The sequence below is a fragment of the Rhododendron vialii genome, chromosome 8a (assembly GCF_030253575.1).
Source record: "Rhododendron vialii isolate Sample 1 chromosome 8a, ASM3025357v1".
Classification (NCBI taxonomy): Eukaryota; Viridiplantae; Streptophyta; class Magnoliopsida; order Ericales; family Ericaceae; genus Rhododendron; species Rhododendron vialii.
Genome location: NC_080564.1, coordinates 14,064,661 through 14,075,908, shown reverse-complemented (window position 1 = coordinate 14,075,908; position 11,248 = coordinate 14,064,661). Strand labels below are relative to the sequence as shown.

Here is an 11,248-nt window from a genome sequence, read left to right as displayed (position 1 = left end):
TTGCTCGTATCTGTGCACTCAAACATGGATGGCCATAGCCATGGTAGTTCAAATAGGTCTTTTTTACTCGGAGCAGCGGCGACATTTGTAATTTTCTCTAGGACATTTTAATGTAGTGGTCTATTATGTTGCTTTTGGTCTGTCAAATGGAGTCTGTAATATATTAGTAGTGAACCAAAGGGAAACATAGCGCGCAGTTTGGAGAAAAAAATGTACTACATGAGATTGAAGTGTTGATGGTGGAAATCTGGTCTTGTTTTAGAGAAATCTAGTCTTTTCAAGGAATCAACTTTGGTCTTTTTGTCAAGCTTTGTAGTTTTGGAATTGTAGTGGCGGTTGAATTAATTCTCAGCGCATTGAATTTGGACAGAAACATTTGGATGATCTCATTTTTTCTATTATGCCTGCACAGTTTGCCTCCTATTCTCAAGTTATCCTTTGTGAATTTAACTAGTTGACGGAGTTTAATGTGCTGCAAATTTTTGCCAGTTATACATTCACTCATCTGTAATTGTTTTTGATGGACTAAACTGGAAGCTAAATGCCATGATTGATGCTTTTCGGCAGACTAGATTTTTTTGTTTCTGTGGTAGCATTCTTGTTGTCTTTTGAGAGTGCAGTAAATGACAATTTGAAGTGAGTTCAATACTATTCTGCCAAATTCCAATTTATGTTGTAGTTTTGTTTTCCAGTCAAGGTTTATGTATCATCTCCTTTGGTGCAATAAAGAATAGAATTGCAATGTGTTCCAAGACCCCTTCATTTTCTGCAATCTTAACAAATGCAGCAATAAATTTGTCAACGATTAGCTTGGTTTTTTCATGATACTTCAGATCTCTAGTGTTGGCAATTGTTGTGAAGCTATCACACTTGTGTAGTTCCAAGATCAGAAAAGTCTCCTTGACCAAACTGCTTGTTGAACACTTGATGAATAGAATGTGTATTCTGCCTCCACGGTCAATCAAGTTATGGAGGGTTCTTCTTGCTGCCTTTGTTATTGCATTGTTAGAGCATCTCTACCCCTTATCCATACAGAAACTCAAAATCTGAGGAAAAAATCCTCAAAGATCACCTCCCCGGACCCCTTTTACCCTTTCTCATACTAAATCAAATGAGAACTTTTTTTTCCCAAGAATCAAGGGAGATCCCAACCCAACCCAAAATTCCAACGGCTAGTTTCTGGTGCTGGTTTGCAATTTTCGGTTGTCATAGCAGATGCACAAGTCTCTGGGCAATGGTGTTCTTCGTGCTTATCCTGTTATCCATGAAATTTGGGTGAACTCCATGAGCCATGTCAGCAAACACTACGCGGTAAGCAAACCAAACAGAAAACTTAGGACGCATCAATTGGACGGACTGCACAGTTAATAACAGAAAAAGAAAGACTAAGTTTGTGCAACTTGTCAGGAAATGGTTTTGTTTTCTGTTCTCATGTTTTTCCTGTTTTTGATTTGGTACATGAGACAGTACGAACACTGAACTCCCAACTCAGTGTCACTCTAAGTAATCATGTCAAAACCTGGACTCCATCTTTGTCATGGAGAGATGCTAGGTGGCTCAGACCAATAACAAACTGACAATATATTCCATTCGACAACATATAGAGACACACTTCACAAATGCTACCAGGACACTCATCAAAATATAGATACATCGTTGACCAAAAAAAATACAGATACATCAAGATCAATAGCAAACCTCCCAACCCTAAGCCATAACCCTAAAAAAAGAGACACTGAGGATACATCTTCTTCATCTTCATTATGTCCACTCCATATCTCCTCCTCCTCGTTAGTATCTATATCATCTTCATGTGGCGATCGAGGAGGCATTGTTGATGGAACTGACTTTGGCGACATCAAAGACAATAGTGATGGCAACGGAAACATCACCTACATGTAAACAAACCATACATCCACATGAGGTCAAAAGAAATAAGTTAATATTTGATTGCAGATAATTTAAGTCTAATATGAGCATTATTTTTCCAATCCACCATGTAGTCTAATAATCCTTATGTATGGATATCTGCATTATTTTCCGAGAATAACATTTTGTTCACGACTCATTAACCAAATTGCTCTTCAAATACAAAATTAACCGCTTCCAAGAAGCACAAAGAGTGAAGGATGAGCAAAACTAGACAAGTTGTATGTAACGACACTGCTGAAATAATATGACTATATTAACAAGATCAACCATGCCAAGAATATATATAAGCCAATCCCAGAATCCATACCTCATCTTACTCCAATCATTACAAATTAATACCTATAATCAATTTCATGCTTTGTTCTATTTTTGAGTTATTTGCAACTGTCTACGCCCTAATTTTTTTTTGGGTATTATTTGCAGACCAACTGATGTCTACATTGGTCATGTAGAATTGAAAAATGCCAAGTATTAGAGCTAGCCCCAACTAAAAATTGCTTCTCTTTCAGCTTCATCTATGTTTCCCAAGTACAAATTGCCGAGTATTACATTAATTGTTAATCTCATACGCACAAATTTCTTTCATCACTTCAACACTATTTGAACTAGATATACAGACGGGGGAGAGAGAGAGAGAGAGAGAGAGAGAGAGAGAGAGACCTTAGGCGGTGGATTTGTCGACGGTCGTCGGTGGATTTTCACGACGGGTTGGTCGCCGGAGGTGGACCGGGTGGTGGTGTGGTCGCCGGAGGTGGAGGTGAGACTGGTGGTCGTCGGTGGTCGTGTGGTGAGTTCGTGGACCTCCTCCTCCTCTTCTCTCTCTTTATTTTGGAGCGTCCCAAGTTTCAGGTTTCGCGCGATGTTAATTTTCTGAGAACGATTCAAATATTTCAGCATTTGTGGTTTTTTTTTTTGGCTAAAAACTGACGTGGGGCCCAAGCCACGTTAGCTTACGTCAGCGTCGTGATTTGTTTCGTGGGTTGGTATAATAAATCATTGGACTGCGAAATTCTCAATCCTTTTAGATTGGGAATATTCTCAACAAACCATTTGGTTGTGGTAGTTTTAAAGGGGTGGTGGTTTGTTTGATCAGCAAAGTGGTGGTGGTAGTTCCTCAATCCTTTTTTTTTTGGTTGCAGCAGTAGTAGTGATGGTGGCTGTGAGGTGGTGAATTTAAAAAGGTTAGTTCAGAAAATTCTCATAACAACAATCATACACAGAGTAGGTTTTCAACATTATCAAGTCATGTTAGTTACAATTGGTGTTCATTGGAAGGCATAAGAGCATCTCCAATAGACACTATAAAATTATTCACTACAAGCCTACAAAGTTAACAATTTAGCTCGTAAAAGTGTCAAAAATAACTCCAACGTGCCACCTATATTGAACCATTAATTTATTGGGCCTTCAACATATAGGGTGTACTATTTGACCTTCTCCATGAATATGAATAGGTTAGATTTGAAGATTACATTTTTTCATGTTAGATATAATAGATTTTGATTATGGCTTATGACAAAATCGATTTATTAAAATCTTTGTTAAAATATTTTTTTAAAAACTCATTTTGAAAAATAAGGAAATGCTTTGTTGTAACCCTCAATAAAACTAATAGAAAATTAGAGGCCAGTCCTCATTTTTTAGTTCGTTTTGATTCGAGAATATTATTTCCAAATCTAGATAGACTTGGTTGTGGTACACAGTGACTTTTTTTTTACCCCAAATTGACTTCTCGCAGAATTTCCTCTGCTATTTTCCTCCTCCTCCTCCTCCTCCTCCTCCTCCTCCTCTCTCTCTCTCTCTCTCTCTCTCTCTCTCTCTCTCTCAGAATTTCATATGCTATTTTCCTTCTCTCTCCACTGATGGAGCAACGCCGACTCCACCGCCGCTGCCGTCGCCGTCTCCTCTCCGACAATGTCGCCATTAGCCTCCTCGAATTTTCTTGAAAACCAGATTCGCATACATAAGAAGATCCACCTGTTTGTGGATCTTGAGAGCCAAGAGTACTAGAAGATCCACCTGTTTGTGGATCTTGCAAACGGAAATCATCGAGAGACCAAATTACATTTTTTCGATGACACCCCTCAACTATTGGTAGTTTTTACTAGTATTTGGCATCATGTGAAATTCATCATCAAAAAGCGGTGATTTGTCCAAGTGTGTTGAACATGATGATACTTTGGTAAGTATAAACCAGATTCCACCTGTTCCAACGTCCTCAAATTTTCCGTTTGTGAATCTTCAAATTTTCTAGTACTACTATATTAATATCTCTACGTTTGGTTTTATGAGAACTGTGTATTTTAGTGTGCGGTAAGACTATGTGAATTATGAATTTTTCAGTTTGCACAGCCAGTTCACATAGTCCAATTCTCATAACCAATTCACAAAACTAGTTTTTTATGAGAACAGTTAGTTCTCATAGCCAATTCTCATAGAATTAACCATGAAAATTGATAGTTCTTATAGAATTGACTATGAGAATTGACAGTTTACATAGCCAGTTCTTATAGCTCAATTCACATAGCCAGTTCTTTAAGAGAATTGAGCAGCTCTCATAGAACTGACTATGAGACTTAGCAGTTAAAAATTCAATTTTAAATCAATTTATTTCCGATGTGAACTATTACTTTTTTACTTTGATTACTTTTTTAAGACATGACAGTGAGAACATTTATAACTATATTTGATTTTGATTACTTTTTTATTTTTGTTCAATTTTTGTTCGTGTGTGTATTTTCTATGAAAACTATGTATTTTTCTATGAGAACTGTGTATTGTCCATGAGAACTGACTATTAGAACCGAGTATTTTCTATGAGAACTATATATTTTTTATGAGAACTTTGTATTTTAGTGGGTGGTAAGACTATGTAAACTGTGTATTTTTCAATTCACATAGCCCAATTCTCATAACCAGTTCACAAAGTTAGTTTTCTATGAGAATAGTCACTTCTCATAGCCAATTCTCATAGAACTAACTATGAAAATTGGCAATTTTTAGAGAACTGAATATGAGAATTGGCAGTTCGCATAGCCAGTTCTCTATGAGAACCTATGAGAACTGAGCAGTTCTCATAAAACTGACTATGAAACTTGGCAGTTCTCATAGCCAGCTCATATAGCCGATGGTATTTTTGTCCAAAATAATATGATTCAGGAATTGATTCTAAAAATATAGCTCTCATAGCTATAGTTCAAGAGTATTTTTGTCCAAAATAATATGTTAACTCGGGCTATGTGAATTGGCGGGGATATTTTTTGTCTGAAATATTATATTAACTAACTATGAGAATTGACAGTTCTCATAGCCAGTTTATATAGCCAAGGGTATTTTTGTCTGAAATAATATGGGTCAGGAGTTGATTTTAAAAATATAAATTTTACAAAAAATGGACACGTACACAAAAAGTTAAAAAGAATGAGCAAAATAGTAAAAATGCATGAAAAGTTAAGAAAAGAAATAAAGAAGGTATATTTTTGTTAGGACTAAATTAAGTCCGAACCTACTTTTGGAGGCTGACCTCTAAATTCCCCTAAAAGTTTTGCTAATTTGCCTTTGTGCAAAAGCAAAAAGGCTCTTTAATGGGCAATAATTAAACTGTTGTTGTACTCTAAACCTTCGGCCCTTATTTGCTCAAGTTGTTTTCCACCTCGTGATTCTCAATTTCTAATATCAGATTTCGGCAAATAGATAGGACCAATTCTTTTTTTTTTGGGGAAATTCTAGTTACCCCCCTCGAACTAACCCTCGCATACACTTACCCCCCTTTAACTTTTATTTTTGACACTTAACCCCCTCAAACTAACAGAAATTCAAACGGTCATAACTTCAAACGGTCATAACTTCTTCGTCCAAAATCGAAAATATGCAAGTTATATATCGATTTCGAGGTCTTGAAGTCAGCTTTCTAATGACACTAAAATCACATCACAATTAAAAGCACACATAAAGTTATGATCAAAACGGTCTTTCTGTCTACCAGCCCTTACTCTTTTGATCATAACTTTCTGTGTGCTTTGAATCGTGATGTGATTTTAGTGTCATTAGAAAGCTGACTTCAAGACCTCGAAATCGATATATAATTTTCATATTTTCGATTTTGGATGAAGAAGTTATGACCGTTTGAAGTTATGACCGTTTGAATTTCAGTTAGTTTGAGGGGGTTAAGTGCCAAAAATAAAAGTTAGAGGGGGGTAAGTGTATGCAAGGGTTAGTTCGAGGGGGGTAACTATAATTTCCCCTTTTTTTTTTTAAACCTTTGGACCCGTATCTTTTTTTTTGTGAGTTAATTTTGGGCCGGTCCTAATATTGGATTCGTTAACCCATCAAGTCCTATGGGGTACAAGTGCAATGCCCACTAAGTTGTGGGTGTGATTTTACTTCTTTACTCCACTTTAAATAGCAACAAAGGCTGGGCATCCCATCATTTAGGATTTGCAGCCGGCCCCCCCCCCTCTCTCTCTCTCTCTCTCTCTCTCTCTCTCTCCAGTCACCACCCTCCACCACAATCACCGCTGCCGCCCTACATACCGCCGCTCTTCCCTCTACCACCTTGCCCTACCCTCCCCTTCGCCAATGCCTCGAAGAAATAGCCTAGCATATGCCGCCTTTCCACACCTCTCTCCTGGAGCTACGGCGGCGACAGCGCCAACTTCTCCCTCGCCAGTGACGGATCTGACGAGTCATCCCTTCCTTGCGATCGTGGTCCAATTGCCGTCGATCTCAATGGCTGTTCGTGATCCAGTTGCCATCGATCTTCATGGCCGTTCGTGCTCCAGTCGCCGTCGATCTACATGGTCGATCGTGCTCTAGTCGCCGGCGTCACGAGATGCTGAGGATACAGAGCCTGCCGCCAAGATCGGTGAGTTGTTGCTCTTCTTTTTTTGGTTCAGATGTAGGGGTTAGACAGAATTTAACACTGTTAATCGTGACAGTGGTGGTGATGGCGTGGTGGTGGTGGAATAATAATGGTGGTGGTGATGGTGGAGTAATGGTGGTGGTGTGGTGGCAGTGGTGGCGGTGATGGTAGTGGTGGTGGAGTGCTAGCAGTGTTGAATTCTGTTTAAATTCGCAATTAGCACTGTTAATTGTAAATTTTAAACCGAATTTAACATTGTTAATTATAAATTTAGACAGAATTTAACACTGTTAATCGTGACAGTGATGGTGGTGGCGTGGTGATAGTGATGGTGGAGTAGTGGTGGTGGTTGTGGTGGCAGCATGGTGGTGGTCATTGTGGAGGCGATGGTGGTGGCAGCAGCGTTGTGGTGGTGGTGGAAAGGTGACGATGGTGGCAGTGGTGGTGGTGGTGTAGGAAGTTGTATGGGCTGAAGGGTATGTTTGGAAGAAATTAATGGACAGGACTTGGTCCACTATGAGTTTCTTTTGAAATTAGTGAATATGATCTATTGAAACATTGTCCACCCACGTGGGACCAGCCGGGAAGAAGCCCTATTTTTTGTTCAACCCACATGTAAACTTTTCACAGGCCCTTGGCCCAAATCATGACTGGTCCATGTGGAAACCTATTACTACTAATCTATTTTAGTCCAATCACAACAAAGCTTTGGCCCAATATGTGGTTTCCAACAAAAGCAGACGTCCAGATCTTTTCAGTCGTCAACCGGTTTTGTTGTCGTCCAGTTTGGCAGCCTTTGTTGACTTGAGAGCTGGGGAGTTAATACATGGAACGTTGCAAATCAATTTCCTGATGATTTTCGGCTCAACATGCAGACAAGCAATTAGTGAAGATTTTCCCTCAACATAAATTTTTCTAATGGTCCAAAATGATCAGGCTATATAAAGGAAAACTTCTGGAAAAGAGAGACACCAAGCTACGCCAGATCAATGTACAGAGCAATACAAATCCTCTTTTCACAATATTAGTTTGAGGGTTTGAGAGCAAAATTGTTCTAATCTGGCCAAATGATATGATATAAATAACTAATCTTAAGTTCAAGTAATGGTAGTGGGTTCAACTTAAGAGTGTGTGTGTGTGTATATATATATATATCGGGGCGGTTCCGGAGACACCCAAAAAAACACCTAAAAAGTCACCTCAAATTTTATATATGTATGTATGTATATACGTGGCGGTACTGCGGACAACCAATTAAACACCAAAAAAAACATCCTAAATCTCAATTTCATAGTTTTCGATCAAATTTTTATAATCCGAACCGTTTAATGTGTACAGAATGTGATTTTAAAGGAACTCGTGAGAAATTAGCAAAAAATATGACCGGGAAGTGCTTGTTTTGAGTAATTTTTAATAGAACCATTCATCAAATCTAAGCTAAAAACTGCTCAGATCAAACCCGGTCTTCTTTTTTTTGCTGATTTCTTGTGAGTACTCTTAAAATCACGTTCTGATTATATTAAGCGGCTCAGATCATTAAAATTTGATCAGGAACTATGAGGTATTTTTTAGATGTCTAATTAGTTGTCTCTGGAACACACACACACGCGAACACAAAGTCCGTTTCTAATGAGGACGTCCTCATTTTAGTTAAAATGCGGACCTCCCTATTTCTTCCATTTTTCGATCGAATTTCGATTATTCAAGCCGCTCAATGTGATCAAAACTTGATTTTAAGGGTATTTGCGAGAAATCAGCAAAAGAAATGACCGGAGAGGGTTTCATCCGAACAGATCTTTATTGAACGGTTCAATAAAAAATTACTCAAATTAAGCTCTTTTCGGTCATTTTTTTTGCAGATTTCTAAAAGATACCCATAAAATCACATTTTGAACACATTGAGCGGCTCGAATTATCAAAATTCAATAGGAAAAAAGGGGTTCGCATTTTAAGAGGTATATATATATATATATATATATATATATATATATACACACACACACACACACATACACACACATACACAAATCTTCTTATAAGGGCGCCCTTACCGTATTAAGATAATGACGTCTCTTTCTCAACCAAGTTGCGATGATCCGAGCCACTCAATGTGTGAAGAACGTGATTTTAAGAGTACCCACAAGAAATCAGCAAAAAAAAAAGACAGAAAAGGGCTTCATCCGAGTAGTTTTTGTTTATTTTTTATCGAACAATTCAAATAAAAATTGCTTGGATGAAGCCCTTCCCGATCTTTTTTTTTTACTGATTTCCCGTGGGTATCCTTAAAATCACGTTCTGAACATATTGAGCGGCTCGAATCATCGAAATTTAGTCGAAGAAGGGGAGAAAATGGGACGTCTGCTCAGATCAAACCCGGTCTTCTTTTTTTTGCTGATTTCTTGTGAGTACTCTTAAAATCACGTTCTGATTATATTAAGCGGCTCAGATCATTAAAATTTGATCAGGAACTATGAGGTATTTTTTAGATGTCTAATTAGTTGTCTCTGGAACACACACACACGCGAACACAAAGTCCGTTTCTAATGAGGACGTCCTCATTTTAGTTAAAATGCGGACCTCCCTATTTCTTCCATTTTTCGATCGAATTTCGATTATTCAAGCCGCTCAATGTGATCAAAACTTGATTTTAAGGGTATTTGCGAGAAATCAGCAAAAGAAATGACCGGAGAGGGTTTCATCCGAACAGATCTTTATTGAACGGTTCAATAAAAAATTACTCAAATTAAGCTCTTTTCGGTCATTTTTTTTGCAGATTTCTAAAAGATACCCATAAAATCACATTTTGAACACATTGAGCGGCTCGAATTATCAAAATTCAATAGGAAAAAAGGGGTTCGCATTTTAAGAGGTATATATATATATATATATATATATATATATACACACACACACACACACATACACACACATACACAAATCTTCTTATAAGGGCGCCCTTACCGTATTAAGATAATGACGTCTCTTTCTCAACCAAGTTGCGATGATCCGAGCCACTCAATGTGTGAAGAACGTGATTTTAAGAGTACCCACAAGAAATCAGCAAAAAAAAAAGACAGAAAAGGGCTTCATCCGAGTAGTTTTTGTTTATTTTTTATCGAACAATTCAAATAAAAATTGCTTGGATGAAGCCCTTCCCGATCTTTTTTTTTTACTGATTTCCCGTGGGTATCCTTAAAATCACGTTCTGAACATATTGAGCGGCTCGAATCATCGAAATTTAGTCGAAGAAGGGGAGAAAATGGGACGTCTGCACTTTAATACGGTAATGACGCCCTTATAAGAAGCCAACAGATATATATATATATACACACACACACACACACATACAGGGGCCTTCTAATAAGGTCGCCCTTATTTTCAGAAAATGTAGACGTCAGCTGATGGTCATAAATCAGTATCAGGAGATCCGGACCATTGAAAACACAATCCAACGGCTGTGAGCTGATGTTCGCATTTTCCAGGGCTAAGGGCGACCTTAGCTGAAGCGGTGTGTGTGTGTCTGTGTGTGTGAATAGTTCCCTTTTAATGAGGGATCCCTTAATTTGTTAAAATGCAGACCTCTCTTTTTCCGATCAAATTTCGATAATTTGAACCGTTCAATATGATTAGAATTTGATTTTAAGAGTCCCCGCGAGAAATCAGCAAAAAATATGGCCAAAAAGTTTTTCATCTGAGCAGTTTTTATTAAACAATTCAATAAAAAATTGCTCAAATCAAAGATCTACCCTGTCATATTTTTTGCATATTTCTAGCGGGGATCTTTAAAATCATGTTCTGAACACATTGAACAGCTTGAATTATCAAAATTTGATCGAAAAAAAATTAGGTCTGCAACATAGCAAGTTAAGAGATCCCTTATTAGAAGCTTTGTGTATATATATATGTGTCGAGGCGATTTCGGGGACACCTATAAAAATATCTAAAAAGTATATCTCATAGTTTCCAATTGAATTTTGATGATCTGAACCACTCAATGTGATCAAAACGTGATTCTAAAAGTACTCGCGAGAAATAAAAAAAAAAGTCCGGAAATGACTTGATCTGTGTAGTTTTGAGCTTAGATTTGATGAACAGTTCAATTAAAAACTGCTCAAAACAAGCACTTTCCGGTCATATTTTGGTAATTTCTTGTGGGCATCTTTAAAATCACATTCTGCACACATTGAATGGTTCAGATCATAAAAATTTGATCAGAAACTATGAAATTGATATTTGAGATATTTTTTTAGATATTTTTTAGGTATTTCTAAAATCGCCCCGTACACACACACACATGCCGGTCCGCTAACACCTCATTTGACAGCCAATCTCAGCCACTCATTTCAATGGCTGAGATTAAATCACTCTCTCCTCCCTCTCCCATCCTCACCCTATCCCTCCCTCTCTCTGTAATACGATATCCCTCGCGTTATCCCTCCTTCTCTATAAACCCTG

General features: G+C 37.8%; 1 protein-coding gene across 1 annotated transcript; it reads right to left on the bottom strand.

Annotated features, from left to right (window-relative positions):
* Positions 1-1,206: 1,206 nt before the first annotated feature.
* On the bottom strand, positions 1,207-2,829 carry LOC131298583 (uncharacterized). Its single transcript, XM_058324066.1, has 4 exons — positions 2,593-2,829; positions 1,674-1,892; positions 1,520-1,573; positions 1,207-1,356 (listed from the first exon to the last, which is right to left on the bottom strand). The coding sequence occupies exons 1-4, from the start codon at positions 2,827-2,829 to the stop codon at positions 1,207-1,209; spliced, it is 660 nt and encodes a 219-aa protein (XP_058180049.1).
* Between the last annotated feature and the right edge of the window lie 8,419 nt (positions 2,830-11,248).

Bases quoted from the DNA above. Each gene is read 5' to 3' on its own strand.
- LOC131298583 (XM_058324066.1), bottom strand. From the start codon at position 2,829: ATGCTGAAATATTTGAATCGTTCTCAGAAAATTAACATCGCGCGAAAC. The intron at 1,574-1,673 runs GTATTTTTTTTG...ATATATTGTCAG, and splicing joins CTATTGATCTTGATGTATCT to TTTGTTATTGGTCTGAGCCA. The intron at 1,357-1,519 runs GTTTTGACATGA...TTAACTGTGCAG, and splicing joins ATGACAAAGATGGAGTCCAG to TCCGTCCAATTGATGCGTCC.